Source organism: Phaethon lepturus, unplaced genomic scaffold (assembly GCF_000687285.1).
Source record: "Phaethon lepturus isolate BGI_N335 unplaced genomic scaffold, ASM68728v1 scaffold18857, whole genome shotgun sequence".
NCBI lineage: Eukaryota > Metazoa > Chordata > Aves > Phaethontiformes > Phaethontidae > Phaethon > Phaethon lepturus.
Window position 1 is genome coordinate 13,351 of NW_010549967.1, and position 18,287 is coordinate 31,637.

At 38.2% G+C, this 18,287-nt stretch overlaps 1 protein-coding gene across 1 annotated transcript in view; it reads left to right on the forward strand.

Moving 5' to 3' along the window:
• Positions 1-14,705, forward strand: part of EDEM3 (ER degradation enhancer, mannosidase alpha-like 3) — a gene marked incomplete at its 5' end in the record, with an annotated part of 25,994 nt that extends 11,289 nt beyond the window's left edge. Inside the window, 13 exons of the mRNA XM_010290420.1 lie at positions 710-815; positions 1,424-1,521; positions 2,843-2,968; positions 3,536-3,619; positions 5,160-5,243; positions 5,811-5,935; positions 6,460-6,625; positions 9,093-9,247; positions 10,033-10,186; positions 10,697-10,891; positions 11,660-11,825; positions 12,336-12,521; positions 14,097-14,705. Of these exons, the coding sequence (XP_010288722.1) occupies positions 710-815; positions 1,424-1,521; positions 2,843-2,968; positions 3,536-3,619; positions 5,160-5,243; positions 5,811-5,935; positions 6,460-6,625; positions 9,093-9,247; positions 10,033-10,186; positions 10,697-10,891; positions 11,660-11,825; positions 12,336-12,521; positions 14,097-14,503 (2,052 nt within the window). The remainder of the gene's footprint in view (positions 1-709; positions 816-1,423; positions 1,522-2,842; positions 2,969-3,535; positions 3,620-5,159; positions 5,244-5,810; positions 5,936-6,459; positions 6,626-9,092; positions 9,248-10,032; positions 10,187-10,696; positions 10,892-11,659; positions 11,826-12,335; positions 12,522-14,096) is intronic.
• Between the last annotated feature and the right edge of the window lie 3,582 nt (positions 14,706-18,287).

The window sequence follows — 18,287 nt, forward strand, 5'->3', positions numbered from 1 at the left end:
GAGTATTTCTTTGATATGATACCCAAAAAAAGGCATGCTTTTTTCATTAGGGTTTTTTGAAATCTTTCAGTATGGGCCTAGTATTTAATGTAGTTTTATGCAACTGAGTGGATGGGTTGTGGGTTGATGATATCTGGGCCTGTGTTGAGTGTTTTGGTAAAACTTGTCCCCCTAAAATCCTGTGCACGTGTTTGGCAGTTTAGAGCCATTTTGTTGGGTAGGTTGTTACTTTCAAGTTACTTTTTGTGTATATAAAGAATGTGTATAACTTGTATGCTAATGAAAAGGGACTGCTGCTCCACATTGAGATGCCCAAAAAGACACAGCGATTCTGAGTCTAAGACTGTTGTATTTCTTGAAATTTTTTTTAAAATTTGGTTATGCTATCCTGTCTGTATGCACAATTTTAGAGTAGGAAACCTGTGTGGAAGGATGCTTTACTTGCGTAAGACCATACAGTGTATAGGCAAATAGTTGTGTAGACAAGCACCATTCTTTCTAATCAGCAACAGAATAACTATTTATATAAAATGTGGACTGAACATCCTACTATTTAAGTGTATATAATGTAATACTGAGTTTTAGAATTGTTTTATATGAAACATCTTATTACTTCATAGCATCTTAATTTCAACAGACAAAAGAATAACAATCTCTAGTATCTGTGTTGCTCTATAATTTCCTTTAACGAGCGTTTTTGTCATTGCAGGAATATGCACGGAAAGCACTTGATTTTATTTGGGAAAAGAGACAGCGCAGCAGCAATTTAGTGGGCGTTACTATTAATATTCACACAGGAGACTGGGTCCGCAAAGGTGTGTGGTATTCTGACTCAGAATCAGTGACCACAAGTGGTTTTGGGCAAGACAAAAACCTTGACACAAACACACGCCCCCCTGCCCAACACGTTTACCTAGACTATTTATAAATGTTAATGGCATAGGCAAGTGGAGTTACATAATTTCAGTGCTGGAGAAACCTGCTACAACAAAGCCTGGCTTTGCTCTGAAAGGGTGTTTTGGTAGAGAAACTAATTTTATTAATTGCAAAGAAAGTGTGTTCTCTGATTCACTTTAATACTGAGAGGGGAATGCCTTGGGATAAATTTTCAGAGATTTTACTATAAATACGTAGGAAAAATATAAATAGGACTGTGGTTCAATATGGGAGCCAGTAGAAATATTTTCATATGAGAAAAGTGAAACAACTGGCTTCAGTGCATATCTGTTCAGTGCACAGTTTATACTGATACTGCAAAACCTTTAGAGTAGACATACAGTATTGTGTCTCTGCATCCATCTGTGCCTTAATTCTAGTGATTAGGAGGCTTTTCCTTTTACTGAAAAATCAAAATGAAACCATGTGAAAATATCCATATAGCTACTTAAAATAAACCCACCTTTTCGTTTTCTGCTGTTTCTAGATAGTGGAGTTGGAGCAGGAATAGATTCGTATTATGAATATTTATTAAAAGCCTATGTCTTGCTGGGAGATGACAGTTTCCTGGAAAGATTTAACACAGTAAGTTAACACCTTGCTCAGGTTTGTGCTTTCGGTAAAACAAATTTAAGACTAGTTGTATTGTCAGTCAGCTGTTAGCCTGAGAAGCCTGTGAAGGGATCTTTAGCAGAATTTCTGTGACTTCTGATGTGTCAGGTGCCACCTCTTTTTAATATGCTTTTTTGCTAAGCTTGGGTGAACTGTCACCTGAGCAGCTATTTTAACCCCATTCAGTGAAAATCAAAATATTCGGGACCTTTTTCCATGTTTCTAGTACAGGAGAAGCTGTATTTCAAGATCACCTTGGAAAGTTTAATACTGCAAATGTTTCTGTAAAACAACGTAAGGGCCTTTTGTTACAAGCCATGGTACAATTTTTTTTCTGTCCTGGAGCAACAAAAAAGATCTGAAAATCAAAGTCTGGATCTTGCATTGCACTGCAGATCCTAAGGCCCAGTATACATTTAAGTATACTTACAAGCTGAAAAACACTCTTAGATTGCTAAACTCATAAGATTACTAAGCAGCTTTGTCAGCGTCATTATTCTTTCTTTTGAAAATAGCAATGTCCAAGAAAAAAAATTTATTTCATAAAATGATTTGCTATAATATAGCACGATTTTATATCATAAGGAGTATTAAAATTGGAATAGATCAGCAGCTAAAGGCCTGTTGCAACACTTTTAAGCGTAATGATTATTTCATATTCCTAACCTGCAGCCACCATTATTGTACTTTGCCTCAATTATGTCTATTAACTGTTTCCTACCGATTTGGCTCATGTGCTCACGATTGTACCTTCTGTGCTTCAGAAAATAAGGCAGGCAGCTATCTTGGGGAGTATAGACTTGGAAGTCAGCAAGTTGACAAGTGAGCTAGTGGGTTTTAAAGTCCTTCTGAGACATTAAGTGCAGCTGCTTTGTTGGGGTTTTTTTATACCTCTTTCTCCTCCTGAAATGTATTTGCTTTAGAGATCTCTTGTTTAGAGAAAGCAATTTCCGCTTTGTTTAGCATGTGCTTAAAGATTCAGCCATAACAAATGTGCCTTAACTGTGATAGTTACTTGTTTATCATATGGCTGCTGAATACACTTTTTTGTATGTGTATTACTTGGAAAAGGTGATGTGTATTGTATGTGTAATACTGTGGAGCTTTCAGTATTTAGTACACTTCTTTTTAGCTTGCAGAACTAGAAACTACTGTGCGATGCCAAATGTAGTGATGATTGGGAGTGTAGTACTGGTTCTTCCATTGCAATAAAATGCCATAGTCTGGTGATCTTTATCTGTTCTGTAAAATGTATTGATAATACAAACTCATGATTCTTCTGATGTTTTGTCAGCACTACGATGCCATAATGAGGTACATTAGCCAACCACCTCTTCTTCTTGATGTTCATATTCATAAACCAATGCTAAATGCTAGGACCTGGATGGATTCTTTGCTAGCTTTCTTCCCTGGATTGCAGGTGAGGTTTAAAACCCATGTGCAGATGATTTTAATAACAAGTCAATTATATATCCAGTCTATTTAATAATTTACAAGTCAAGCTTAGTAATTTGATTTTTAAAAATCTTGAAGGAGGATTTCTGTACTCGCTTCTCCTGTCACGTCAGTGCTACGATGCAAGTTGTCGTGCGTTTCTGGCCATGCTGAGTATCAAGAAAAGTATGTCTGTACTATTTGCTGACTTGACTCCTAGTCATGAAAACACTCAAATTAAGCTGTGTTTTTAGTGGGGACAAATTTTTTACTTTGTGTTCCATTTACATCTTTAAGACAAACTAAATCACATCTCCCCCACAGTTCTCTTTAAAAGATAGAGATCCCTTTTCTACATAGGCAGTAGTCTTAATGAGCTCACTGATTTTGCTTAAAAAGCTCTTAGGGACTATTTGTGGCTTACACACATTATGTATCTGCTGGAAATGTAGAAACTGGTCTGTAGCTTTACATGAACACAGTGAATGTGCCTAACTTTGAATATTATTCCTATGCATGGTGAATTAGTGTTAATTTTATTATTGAATTTTAGGTGTTGAAGGGCGATATTAGACCTGCTATTGAAACTCATGAGATGCTGTATCAGGTCATAAAAAAACATAACTTTCTTCCAGAGGTAAGGTAGTAATTTTTTGATCGTGTAAACTGATTCTTACCTCAATTTGAGCAGTCTTAGATAGCCATTTGAAGAAATAGTAGGTATATGCGTTGTTAAAGCCAAAGGCTCATTTCCACAGCATTCTTATGTGATTTACAGTTCTGCATGTATGACAACTGTGTTTTGGTTATGAAATATTTTTGCTTCAGTTATGCTGTAATTAACACAATAATAGGAGGCTGCTGCTGTTAAGTGTTGCTTACACTTCATATTTCAGCCTTTCAAAATTGACCTTGACTCATTCGGTGTACAAAACCTGTATAAGCACACGTAGTACTAGCTGCTTAGTAATGTAATAGCATTAATGCTAAAGATCACAGTCATCTTTATTAACCCAAGGAGGAAACTAAAGACTGAATTGTTCTGAGAGAATGTTCTGAGATATTGCATAATGTCCTTGAAAGTAGGCATGCAAGCTTACGTATAGATATTGCAAGTGCAGCCTTTGAGCAAGTTAATTCTGCACAGAAAAGCTTGTTTACTTGCTGAAGTGTGTGTCTATATTCTGTAATGACCGAGAATATATGAGAAAGCTTCTGACTCTAGTTTTAATTTTGACTTTCCTCTGGTGTAAGCTTATTTCTATTAGAGAACATTTTAATTAACAGCATATTCACCTAATGTGGAAATTGAGACCAAAGAATGCTCTGTAAGCACTGGAATGATGGGGGGGGGGTTTTGAGTGCTTTGAAAATGGTATGATTTGGCTCCTTAGGGGCTTTTTTGGCTTGTGTTTTCAGTACTTCATAGTTACGAAGGAAACTTCGAAAGATCAGTTAGTTATATTTAAGCCAATATGCTGCCCCCTTTAGCAAAGACTTAGCTTAAACCCTAGTATGAACTAGTAGTGAATGTAAGACATCAAGAAGTGGCTTTTGCCAGTGCGTATTAAGAGTGACTACATAGACTAGGAGATTTTTAGATAACTGACTTCTAGTCTGTGGTATTTCTTATGTTAAAAACAGCTGCTTACCATCTGTTATTCTGAAATGACAGTTGAATGCATTGGGAGGTGCCGGGTGGTAGGTATGTTTGCCAAAATGGTATATGTCAAAGCTTGGGTCTTGTCTGTGCAGCGGCCCTTCACTAGGCTACCTCGGCTGGATCGCAGCAGCAGCTGCGTGCTTGTGCCGATGGGAGCGATCGGAGGCTGCGTGCAGCCTCCTGGGGCTGGAGCACGAGTTCTCATCCGGCGCCTCTCGCCAGAACTCCACTTGCTGGGCATTTGTCAAGAGGCTGGGTGGTGTCCGGTCTCCTGCACTAACACAAGCTTAAATCTCACTCATACTAACTGGGCTGGAGCACTGGTTTAGGTTTTGGCCTCAAATGTACTAACTGGACAGAGGTTCTTGTAGCCTCCTGAGAGCGATGTTGGGCCTTCAGTCCTTCGCTGCTGTGTACTTTAGCTGTTATAATACAGTTAACATAGGATACAAAATAAACCCGTGTTTGTTTTTCATTCCTGTGTTTATCTTTGTCTGTTCTTGTTCTTCCTCAGGCGTTCACAACAGACTTTAGAGTTCACTGGGCTCAGCATCCTTTAAGGCCTGAATTTGCCGAAAGTACTTACTTCTTGTATAAAGTAAGATCACTTTCATTCCTCTGACTTCTGGACACTTTGTCTAGGACCTAGAATTTTATTGGTGTCTTATCTCAATATATAATGAGTAGTGTATCTCCAGCTTATTTTATCCACTGGAGACAGTTCTGTATATAAAAAAGATTGAAGTATTGATTATCAAAAATTGTTTTAGGAATTTCATTTTATATGCCTAGAATTAGAAAGAAAACTGTTATGTGACAAAGGCCCCTATTTTTAAAGATATTCAGGTGTTGCTGATAGCTTGTAAAGAGATGTCAGAGCCTACGAGCAAAACATGTACCTTGCAGAGAAGAGCAGTGCCTAAATGTCTTGCATTTCTGTACATATTTCCATGTGCTTATCTGCATATCTGTAAATGGCAATGTGGTAGAATCTCAGAAGTCTCTCTTGTGACTGTTTAGCACTATTAATAACTTAGACTTTACTGGTGTCTGAGGAGGTATGGTATCAATAAATTAGCATTAGGAAAATGAAAGCCGCTAACTGCACAGTCAGTCCAAGTGCACCTATATGTTTGCTTTTGTTTCTGTTTGTTTTTCTTTTTAGGCTACTGGGGACCCTTATTATCTAGAAGTAGGAAAAACACTCATTGAAAACTTGAACAAGTATGCAAGAGTTCCTTGTGGGTTTGCTGCAATGAAAGATGTTCGTACAGGAAGTCATGAAGACAGGTAATAGTTTTTGCAATTATTTTTTTCATAAAAAGATCATAGAAAAAAAACCCCCACCTAGTTACCCTGTTTATATAATTGAATTAATTGACTTTTGAGTATAGCTGTCTGTTGTCAGTTTGATAACGAAGTCTTAAATTACCTGCTTGTCATAGTCTACATTTCAATAGTTTTATAGGTTGTTACTTAAGGATATTTTTAGTTTAATAATGTTTTATTTGTCTCGGAGCAATAAATGAATTACTTTCAAACAAACCATACTGCAAAAATAGAAGTTTGTAAAGAGGTTTATTTGTTTTTTCTATAATGCTGTTTTGTATTGAACATGCTGAATCATTTCCCTCCAAGCACAGTTTCTTCCAAGTGGAAGGAATGCTAATGGAATTAAGTTCAGCAATAATAGTCATGAAGTCTTTGGAGAGCAATGAGTATTTGTTTCACTGTTTTAAAAAAGGAAGTTCTTTCTAAAGAACATCGATTTTATGTATTTATTGATTAATTTATTGATTTTTTTTCTTCCATAGAATGGACTCTTTCTTTTTGGCTGAGATGTTTAAATATCTTTACCTGCTCTTTGCTGATAAGGAAGATATGATTTTTGATATTGAAGATTATATCTTCACTACAGAAGCTCATCTATTACCACTTTGGCTTTCCACTACAAACCAAACCATCTCTAAAAAAAATATGGTAAGTAAGAGCTCAAATTTAAATCTGTTTTAGTAGTGCTTTGAAGAAGTTCCTTTTCCTCTTGTTACAAAAGGAAGAAAAATCAGGGAAAAACATAGCTGAATTAGTACACCAGTTCTAACACTTCATTTAATATGAACTGTTTCGTCATATTAACAGTGACAGTCACAGGAGTATGAATAATGTTTCCATGACTGCTGGAACCATGGCACCACTGAATCTTGAGGAAAAAAATGCTGTGGAATATTAGCAATATCTAAAAATCATTCCCTGTCTCTCTCTGAATTTGAAAATAACACACTATGATATTTTAATCTTCATCTTTATTTTCTATTATTTTTTCTAAAACATTTGCCACAACATGCCTAAGTTTTTGTTGCTTATTTTACTACACAAACCCTTGGCAAATTTTGAAAGGTTTTTTGAGACCACTACGAAGTTAGTTTGACAAGATACAGCTATAGCCTTTGGGATATTTAATTGGTTTAGTGAATGCAATAGACATCTATTGTCTAAAGGTGAGAACATTTATGGGTTTATAAATTACTGAACCTTCAAAACCGACCTGTAGTAATACAACTGTGCCATGAAGCATCATCATTACATGTCTCTTGTTTTTGTGCTCAGTAAGGTGACATAATTTATCTTTAAGGCAATAGTACTACTGGCAAGCCAAAGAAATGTGTGAGAAAGTGAATGGAGAGGTTTCTAGGGCATCAGGGATGTAAATTCCCTTAAGTTAGTGTGCCTCTATTTGTACCCTTTACTATGTGTTTTACAATAATGCCTGGATCAGAGGAAAATGCTCATGTTGTGTGTCAAGCCATGCGTCCTGGAGAAATCTTCAAATTGAGTAGAAAACACTCTGTTTTATGGACATTAGACTTCGAAAAATTTTCAATTACATGCTCTTAATGTGTAACATTAGCAATACGTTTAATGGGTCATGGGGTTGATATTTTAATATTCCTTGATGGTGCAGATCCTGCACCCTCTCTGAAATGTTCTTTCTGTGAACATTTATCATCTTTTTTCTTCAAGTTTTGGAAGTGGAGACTATGGGCATTAAACTATGCAAGAAGTTCTCTGAAGGAGCACTTTGAATAACTGTCGTTCTCCACATGAGAAGCTGATATTTTTGAGACAGACAGGATTTGGCCTGGCACAATAAAGAGGATAGAATAAATTGTTCAAATGCATTTTTCTTCATCTCTTTGTTAAGTCAAAGCTGCTAATGTGCCTAATACAAGTAAGAAAGATCCATTGAAAATGGTGTCAACAAAATGTCTTAAATGGCTAAAAGGCTGTGAAGACGAGTGTGTTACTCTTTTATGGAATTTACCTGATGGGAGGAAAAACATTGATATGAAAAAATGGAAAGTGTAAATTATTTTTTGATACAAACACAGTGCTATTAAGGCGAAATGTCTATGAGAGAGTTGGTGGTAGCAACCCAACATCCTGTTTGTATTTATTCTCATAAACAGGAAAGGTCATGTCTCACTATGCTGATGCTTGCCATAGTGCTTGCAAGACCTTTACGTGATGTGGCTACCACTTGTCACATTAAGAGCATAAGTACTTTAAAGTATTTATTCCAGTAAACTAAAAGCCTTTTAGGGCTTGTTTTTAGGGAGCCTGTAAATACTTGGCTTTTAATTAGCTAATATGTTGCAAGCAGGTTTTTTTGCAAGTAGATAAATACTACATTATTTTTTGTAGGTGAGAAAATTAACTTGCCAGTTATCCAACCGGTTATTTGCAAAAGTAAGAACATGCTAAATATGGCTCCAACTCACTGTACGTACAGTTCCACATGGTTTCACATGTTCCAAAACAGCGATCTGTACAAATGTTAACTCTCATCTTTTCTGAAAACAGAGATTGTTTGAATTCTATATAGATTAATCATTCTTGCCCATTCAGACTTGCAAGTCTGTACGGCTCCTGAGGAGGAGAATCTTTTGGTCATGTGAAAAGATGTGACAAAAGCAAGAATTACCTAAGGCCTGCAGCTGGTCCACTCAGCATAAAGGTGGTATCAGATGAAATCCTAACGACGTCCTTTAGTTACCCAGCACATAGAAGTACAGGGGCACTAGCTATGTCATGAGCAGGCTTGAAGTACTGTTTGCCAGTAGAGGATTAGCTGTCTCTGCAAAAAAATTTGTAGAAACTGTGGATACAAGTTTGGTAAGTTACAAATTAGAACTGGCGGTGTATTTATTTATCTATCCGTAGAAAGGGGTTGTAGTGCACTGGTTACCCTTTATTATTACAAGGTGTGGCACAGAACAGTGATGCATTCTTCATTCCTGGAATCTGTCTGGTTGTAGGACACCTATTGCATTCAGCTGTTGTATGTCTTGAGTACACAGATTACTTAAGGGTTGGTCTATCTCTTGATTTTCTTCATATAAAAATGTAATCTGCATTTTTAATAGGTGATCTGTGTCTTTCATTTTAGACTGCAGAATACACAGAGCTGGATGACAGCAACTTTGACTGGACCTGTCCGAACACCCAGATTCTCTTCCCAAATGACCCAATGTTTGCTCAGAGTATTCGTGAACCTTTAAAAAATGTGGTGGATAAGAGCTGTCCTAGGGGTATTTCCAGAGCGTAAGATGAATGTTTTCTGTCTTTTGTTAGTATAGGTGTGAGTGGAATAGGATCTGTTGTGCATGGAAGGAGAAATATGAGGTGTTACTGGAGTTTGCTCTGCTTGAGTTTGGAGTCCTTTTGGAATGGATAGCCTAGCTACAGGAAAAATCGGTTATGTTTTGTCTGGCATCATCGGTAAGACTTAGTTCATTTCCAGCAGGAATTAGTGACTCTTTCAAAGCAAAAGGAGCTTAATGAGCCGCATACTCCAAGTGGGAATTGTAGCCCATGTATTATTACAGGAAATATGTCTCTCTGATTTGTAAAATTAATTTCGGTAGTATCTTGAACAGTTCCGCAACTTTGCTTTGTAGTAAGCAAATCATGCTACCATACATAACTTCACCCGTTTTGAAGAATTTAGGACAGTCTGTTAAAGCTGAGGAAGTTTATCCTTCTGACCACCTCTCTGATATTTATACTTAATGAGTAAAACTGAGTGCCAGCTGTATGAGGAAAGCTGGTTTAGTCAGTAGTCTTACAATAATGCAGACTGTTTAGAAATGAGAGGTAGCATATGGTAGTGTTGTCACCAACATTGCGTGTGCTTTTTTGCATGACAAAATTATTGATAATATTGACAACTTTTAAAAAAGATAGTTTGACTGAGAAGTTGCATTCTAGTGAAGCTTGTACTCAACATTATTCCAAAGATTTCTAATATTGTGGTGGTAAGAATGTGAGAGTTGTGTTTCAAGAGTCATCTGGTTTTTAAAGCTTTGATGTCTAATATCTTTTGGCAGAGAAGAGAGTTTGGGAAGTGGACCAAAACCACCACTGAGAGCCAGAGATTTCATGGCCAGTAATCCGGAACACTTGGAGATACTGAAGAAGATGGGAGTCAGTTTGATTCATCTGAAAGATGGAAGAGTACAATTAGTACAGCACGCAGTGCAAGTAAGACCTGACAATACTCTTCCTGAGAACTTCTACTAAAATTCTACTAGCAATGATATTTGAGACTTAGAGGTTCAGGAGGGATACCTGGACTGTGGAAGGGGCCACATGAGCTGAATATACAACTATATATAGCAGGTTGATACTTGTTAATATTTTGCCTCAGCAACACTTTTAACTTATCTTCTATTAAATTAGATGGAGGCTGTTGATGTCCAAGTGATGCAGTTTAACAGCATCTTAGCTGAAAATACTAGTTTTCAGTGTGAGATACTTCTGTTTGTTTAGGAGGTCTATATGTTTATATATTTTTAGTCTAAAGTGTAGTGAGAATGCTAAAAAGTTAAATTCCTAGTTTGAGATGATGAATGAGTGCCAGTGAGCATCCACTCTGTATTTTAAAATCTTTGTAACAGTGATCCAAGTAAACCTAACTTCAGGGTTTTGTTTTTTTTTTTTTTTAAGTTTCCCAAACCTTTAAGGAGAAACTGTTGTTTCTTTACTACCCAGGCAGCAAGTTCCCTTGATGCTGAAGATGGCTTGCGGTTCATGCAGGAAATGATTGAACTCTCCAGTCAACAACAGAAGGAGCAACAGCTACCTCCTCGTGCTGTTCAAATTGTTTCCCATCCATTCTTTGGCAGGGTGGTGTTGACTGCTGGACCAGCACAATTTGGGATGGACTTATCCAAACACAAAGCAGGGGTATGTAAGATGTGTATGTGATCTGTTCCTAGCTTTCTGTTACTTTCCTTATTGCATAAGCCTAAATTTTGTAGTAATGGTACTATTTCAGGGTGGCCAGCTAGAGGGTGATCAATTAATTGCAGTCGTTAAAATGACAGGCCGCAGCAATGATGGAATGACAGCAGTGACAGTCTTTTAGATGAGTGGCTTACCGGTTTGTGGCCCATGCTTTGCTCCTGAGTTATCAGTCATGATTTAGGATTTAAAATGCATACATAGTATGATTTTTGAAGCACATTTATCGAATCTGCAGAGCATGTCTTGAGATGTGATATAGGGGAAGGTTTTCCTGCCATGTCAGCCATGAGTTTGCAGAAGCCCTTTTAGAGTTAGAGTAGGCTGTTCTTACACAAGCTTTTATAAAAGGCTGTAGCTAGATGGAAGAAGAAAATACCAGAGAGGCAACAGTCCCTATTGGAAGCAGTAGGAAAACCTGATGACTTTGGGCAAGTTGCAGCCCGAAGGAAGAGTTCCAGACTAGCAGTTCACAGCAGAAAATTTTCCAGGGACAGGTATAGACAAAATACACTGAATATGGGAATTAAGTTTTCACTTGGTCATTCCTTGCTGCTTAGAACTAGCTTCAGGGTGAAGATTGCCTGCACTGACAGAAGACAATACTAAATGCATTAGATTAACTGAAGAAATGAAAACGTTTAGGAAACTTTTGCTAAGCCTGAACTTAGTGCTCTAATTCTGTTTGTTTGGTTTTGTTTTTCCAAACAGACAAGAGGATTTGTTGCAACCGTTAAGCCATATAATGGATGCTCAGAGATCACTAATCCTGAGGCAGTGAAAGACAAAATTGCTCTGATGCAGAGAGGCCAATGTATGTTTGCTGAAAAGGCACGAAACATTCAAAAAGCTGGAGCAATAGGTGGCATTGTTATTGGTAAATAAAATTTTAAGTTCTTAAAATCATAAGATTGCGTAGATGTAACCCGTATCTTACAGATATGAAGATACTGGAAATCTGATAAGAAGCTGTTAAACTCTCTGAGGTGACAGTACTCCAATACAGAAATTGCACTTTCAGAAGATGAAGAAATGTTTTGGTTTTGTTTGGTTCTGCGCAGAAAATGTAGCTAAAGAAATTGCGATGGGTGATTGTCACTGTTTTTGCAGATCAGATTTTGTTATTTTAAGGATTACTGAATGTTGAAATGGTGCTGTTTACTAACTGCTGAGGAAATCTTGAAATACAAATGAAAAATGTTAAGGAAAACAAGTACACAAGTTGGGCGCTTTGCTTTTTACAACCAACTTACTATTTTCTGCCTGGTATCGTCTTAACTGACTGGGCAGTGGAAAGCTGCTCAAAAAGTCTGCTGGGGTTCGGAGTTGTAGTCTGTTTATCTAACAGGAGGTTTACTTGCTTTTCCTTTTGTGTGCGTTTGGCTAGATGACAATGAGGGAAGCAGTAGTGACACAGCTCCTCTCTTCCAAATGGCTGGTGATGGAAAGAATACAGATGATATCACAATTCCCATGCTCTTCCTCTTCAACAAGGAAGGAAACATTATCCTGGATGCAATCAGGGAGTATGAGGCTGTGGAGGTGCTTCTTTCTGATAAAGCAAAAGACAGAGGTAAGACTAGAGGTTATTTATACAAATTTAGCTTCCATCTGTGCCATGGCACAATGTGAATTGTACAATAGTGATTTCTGTTGCTACCCAGAGGTGCAAACGCGTTATTTGGTAGCTCTAGTTTTCTGTTTGACATCGGTATTAGTTTTTTCATAAGAAAGCCATTAGCTGAGATGTGTCAGTATCTGTTCTCCCCCCGCCCAAGTTAACATTAACATCCAGAAATGCTGTTCATAAGTTAAATGTCAGTTTGACTAATGGGAAAATACAGCCTTTTGGGTTCCTTTTGAACCCTTTTTTTTCGTAATCTGCTTTGAAGTGGTGTCAGGAATAGCATTAAGTGTTTTCAGTGACCTACACCGTAAATGCCTCTCTCTTATCGAGCTCCCCAGTGACATTCTTGGTACCCAAAAGGAAAGAGACAACTGTTACAACTATTTTGCCTATCTAAGGAGAAGTGGTTATCATGAGAAATAAGGCTTGCTGACCTCAGATGTTTTGCAGTTTTTCTTATATAATACAAGAAAATTGCAAGCTAATACATTCCCAATTAAAATGTTTGCATGTGGCAGAAAATTCTAGGTTTTCCTTTTGTAAGCCTTCCTCATAGCACTGTTTTATCCAAGCAAGAGTATGTAAGAACAAGGATCCCTAGTAAACCAGTGACAGCATTTATTTTCTGCACGTTTGCAAAGGTGATGTGCCAAAAGCTGGTGGTGTTTCTTCATAGCTGCTTACGAATCCCTTCTGTTTATAACTATGGTTAAGCTGCTTTAACAAAATACTAAATACAAAAGAGAGTTCTGCATTTGAGAATTTGTAATCCGTATCTGCTTCTTCCCCCTCCTTGTGCTTCCGTTTGGAATCCCAGCAACAATCTTTAAAGGTAAAATGATTCCAAACTACATTATTGATAGCAGTAAGTATCCTGTGTTAAAAATGGTGTATGCAGTTAAACTCCCTGGAAGTCTTAAAATATTAGTGTCCTGTATACTAGCTATAAACACCAAACTCCAGAGAAATCTGCATGGTTAAGTTGGACAACTGTTGTAAAGCTAAATCAGTACTTGAGATCTGTATGTTTAAACTCCTTTGAGTGGGGACGTGATGAGGGAGGAGTCGCCTTTGGCACTCTCTTTAATTCACAGTTCAGTGAACTTATGAAACTGTCTGACTCCCGCTTCCTTAGATGTGGGATCTTGGTGGATCTGGGAGTGCTTTAATATCTGCTATTAAAGTTCAGTGCATGCAGTGGGTCTTCGCTTAAGACTGAAGGATGGTAACTAGCACTAATCCAGGAGTCACTCCTCAAGTTTGAGGCACCAAAACTGGTCTCACTATATATATGATCTCACAATATACGTTTGCCCTCACTTAAAATGTGTTTAAATGTCTCCCCTCACCTGCCTCTGTAAAATATGTTCCTTAATAATGTTAAATTATCATATCAATGGAAAGTCTGCACTTCCTGGAGGAAATGAGTTCAAGGGAAGTGACCTTGCATTTGAAACACATAATAAGATGTTGCCTTTCTAGTTTTTTTTCAAAACACTTTTTTTCTCTCCCCTCTCAAAGACTTGGAAATGGAGAATATGGACCAGAAATTATCTGAAAACGATTCACATAAACAGAATTCAGAAGAAGCTACTTCAGCATCTCAGGATGTTGGTGTGGTCAGTGAGGAGCCTGAAGAAGGAGAAAACTCTGATGTTACTGACACAGATTCTTTATCTCCTGCTCATGTGGACAGTGACAGCATTTCTGTTTCAAGTCAGGACTCCTACGCCCCTGGAACTGATGAGACTAGCGCACCGGAGCCAGCATGTACGCAAGGGGATCACCAGCCTCAGGAACAAAAGACTGAGACAGAGTCAAATTCCAAAGTTAACTGGGATAATAAAGTCCAACCTATGGAATCCATATTAGCAGACTGGAATGAAGACATAGAAGCATTTGAAATGATGGAAAAGGATGAGCTATGACTTGTGATAATAACTTATTTGTTAGGAAACAAATGGAGAACTCTTTGGGTAGAAGTGAGGTCCTGATATCTGAGAACTAGAAAACATATTCAGTATTGTGATGAGCAACCAGGTTTCACCTGGAAATTACCACAGAAATCCAGCACGCGCTCTTTGTATTGTTTTAATTTTTCCTGTTTGAAAATGGGAATGTGCAATTGAAGCATTTGGCTGGCTCCACTGCATGGTGCTGTAACCCAACTTCTGCGTTCCAGGCTCCAAGAGGTCACACTCCCTTGGTCTCTGGAAGGCAGAAATTGAATGCAGTGGGGTTAACGTGCCATGTAACGGTTATCGGTGAGAGCACTTGAAGGCAGTAGGTCAGCCACTGTTCCAGTTGGAGCAAAGGTGCAGTTTCACTGGTCTCTACTGAGTTGAAAGCCTTCACTGATAGCAGCGGCTGAAATTAGATTTCCAGTTGTTGTGTCTTTAAGACACAGCTAGAAGCAGTTTGATTTTTGTCCTGACATATCACCCTGAGACATAGCAGTGTTGCTCATCACTCCTTCCATCTGTTACCATGAAGAACGACCTTGATGACATGCAAGTTTTCCCTTCTGCTCCACTTTCAACTAGAGAAACTGTAAACCAAAGGCAGCGTGTACTTTGTAAGCAGGCTCCATCAGGGAAGCTAAGACAGCCTTGGGGTCTACCAGATAAAGGTTCGCCATGTGTTGTGAAAGTTGTGCTCGCGGTTCAGGTAAAGCGGGCAAGGCAGATGCGGAGTTTACAGGCGTTTCCTTTGGCCTGCCAGGTTGAAAAACTCTGCCTACCCCAAGATACAGAATTTAAACTGGCAATATTCTCTGAAAGGACACTAAACAGAACTAGATCAGCTATAACAAAAATCTTCCTTTTTCTACAATTCTGCCTTCTAACACCTTGACTTTGTTGTTATTCTTTTTATATGCAACTTCTATACGTGTGATACATAAGGCAGTGAGGCCAGTACCAGTAGTGAAGCGCAACGATTTTGGCTCTTGGGTCCATAGTTCAAAGTATAGTGGCGTGAACTGCAAGGATGACTGGTATGTTACTCTGGGCTTCCGGAGTTTGTTACAGGTAAGTGTGTGTCCTAATTTGTTATCCCCATTCTGAAAAATATTTAAATAAAAATGGGGATGTTTAAACAACCAAGAGACATTTTGATGGTGTCCAAAAAACTGCCAAAAACTAATTAACTTGATTTATATAAACTGCTTTTAGTGAATTGTGGTTCAAAGAATTGTTTTATATTAAAGGGTAAATGAACACTGCCTATATGCTGCACCAGGCTAAAAGTGAAGGTTTATATATTCATCTTTACAATGGAAAGAAGGAAAAAAAAAAAAGAGCCCCAATCAGAATTGCACCTTTCATTTAGCTGGTGAAATTAAGCGTGCTGAATATGCAACTGTTAATTAGTACAGCCATACTGTATTTATTTATGTATTCTTCTGTACAGTATGAATGGAGAAATCCCAGGCAAATGTTGTATACGTGTACACTTAATGACACTTGCTTTCAAGAGTATCAAAACGCACAGGCACCTTTTGAGAGCATGACAGTCAATCAGAATATTATCCATAAACTGAATGATAACTTTAAATCACTAGAGTAGGAGGTAATTTTGAGGAGGAAATGAAGCGGTAGCGGAATAGTGAATAAGTGTCCTTTTAAATAAATTAGCTTTTAAATGTAGTTATAATTCCTTTGCACAAATAACTGTATGGAGGTTTGGACTGAATGAGTAGGGCTTGAAGCAGCTGGGGTTTTTCAGTTGAGCATTTTATTTATATTTTTTATCTGAGTTTCTTCATGTAAGGAATTTGATCATGGGAGCCTTTTAAAGTGTCCTTCGTTACTTGGAGCCCGGGTCCGCCCCCAAGGGACGTTGCACTCGCCTGGTAGCGCCCAGGCTCGAAGCGATGTGGCCGAGTGCAGTCAGCTGCAGGATCAAAACCATCAGGTGCAGATCAAAAGTTTTAGTTCGATAATTCCTTTGATCTGTCAGTGCTTAGTGCCACAAAAGGAGCATTTTTGTTCCCGTGCTCTTCGACATGGACTACAGCCTCATACTTGTTAGCTCTTTTGGTGGAAATAGAGTTATTTTTATAGCTATAGAGGCCCTCTGGTCATTATGTTAAGGCTGTCAGTATAGCGACTAAAGGTTTTCTTTTTTTTTTTACTTGCAGAAAATTCAGGCATAGATGTAAAATTTTATTAAAAGATTAACTTTCCTTGCCACCACCAACTCATTTTTCTCTGCTTTTCCCACATCCATTGCTAAAGCAGCAGATGTTAGCTCTCCTCTTAAGGGATTGCAAACGATTTCAGAACTCTGTATGGATTTGAAGCATTATTTTGGTGGTGGCCTACCTCAGATAACTGTTGCCTCCTTCCTTTTGGGTTGGGTTTTTTTGTTGTTGTTGTTTCAGTTTGTTCTACTTTACCTTTGAAACCATCATGAGAGCCATAGCTTTGTTTACAGAAATGAATTGGGTAAGGTTGACCTTTTGGGAAAGAGGACTAAATTGCAGGGGGGGAGCAGTTTTATTCAGGTTATTTTCACTTTGTATTTCTTTATGAGGAAATAGGCTTTAGTTTAACCTTTTCATATTGTTCTGAAAATAATTCAGTTTTCTGTCACTGTCATCTTAAAAAGCGAAAAGAATGTATTCATCAGAAAAAACCAAAACCTTTTGGAGAGGGAAGTAAGTGTTCTTCACAAATTTTTAGAAGTCTGCTCCCTCCGTGTGAAATATTGCTCGTACATCATTAATCCATAATCGCCTCTTTCTTTGGTTGGGATTGTACATTTACTCGCATAGTATTGAACACTGAAGAATTCAGGAATCACAGCTGGAACTAGCACTTATTCCATGCCATGTAATTCAGATCAGCCAATTGATTTTTTGTTTGATCTTAGAGGAATCTCCTCAGTTGTTTACATTTATTGTTTCTTAATGAAGTTTCAAAATGAGCCCAGCTTTGGTTCTCCTCCTCCTGCCAGTGTACCCGAAGGCCGTAGCAGTGGGCATCAATAAGTGTTTGTTGAGAGGTTAAAACCGGGACATCTTATGCAAAAGGCATCAGTCAGAATATAGGAAAAAAAAAAAAAAGAAAAAAAACATTCTGTGAATGAAATATTGTATGTTCAGATTTTATAAGATTTTTTTTTTAGCCAGCCCAATTTACAGCCGTATATTTTCTTATGAAAGATGTCTAATAACAGGTGCTGTAACACTATTGTTGGGTTTTACTGTCTGGTGGTAAGTGTATACAATATTTCTAAGGACAACTATGTACTGTGATGTAAAAGTCTGGGCTAAAATGTATATAATCTGTGTACATAATTGTGTACTTGATTATAATTGCTGATTGTAAAGATTTAATAAAATGTAAATATTCTGGTCAAGCTGTGCTTAAACTGACACTAATTTCAGCCATGTTTGAATTGATTCTTAGCAAACCCTTTGGTCGTCACACCAATACTGTCCCATGTCTCTATTAGCAACCTTGTTAACGACGGGAAGTCCCCGGCGTCCGCCACAGAGAAGCAGTGGGTGCCTGGGCAGGCAGGAGAAGGTGCTGACGGAGCCTCATCGAGATCTGCGCCTGGGAGGACGGAGCCAGGTCCTGGTGCTCGTGGGGCAGGGAGGCAGTTGGGCAGCAGCACAGTGAGGGCCGGCCGGTGTCCTGGGAGTGCAGGAGGCCCTGAAATACGGGATGACTCTTCACAGGAGGGTGGCCAAGCACAGCGGTG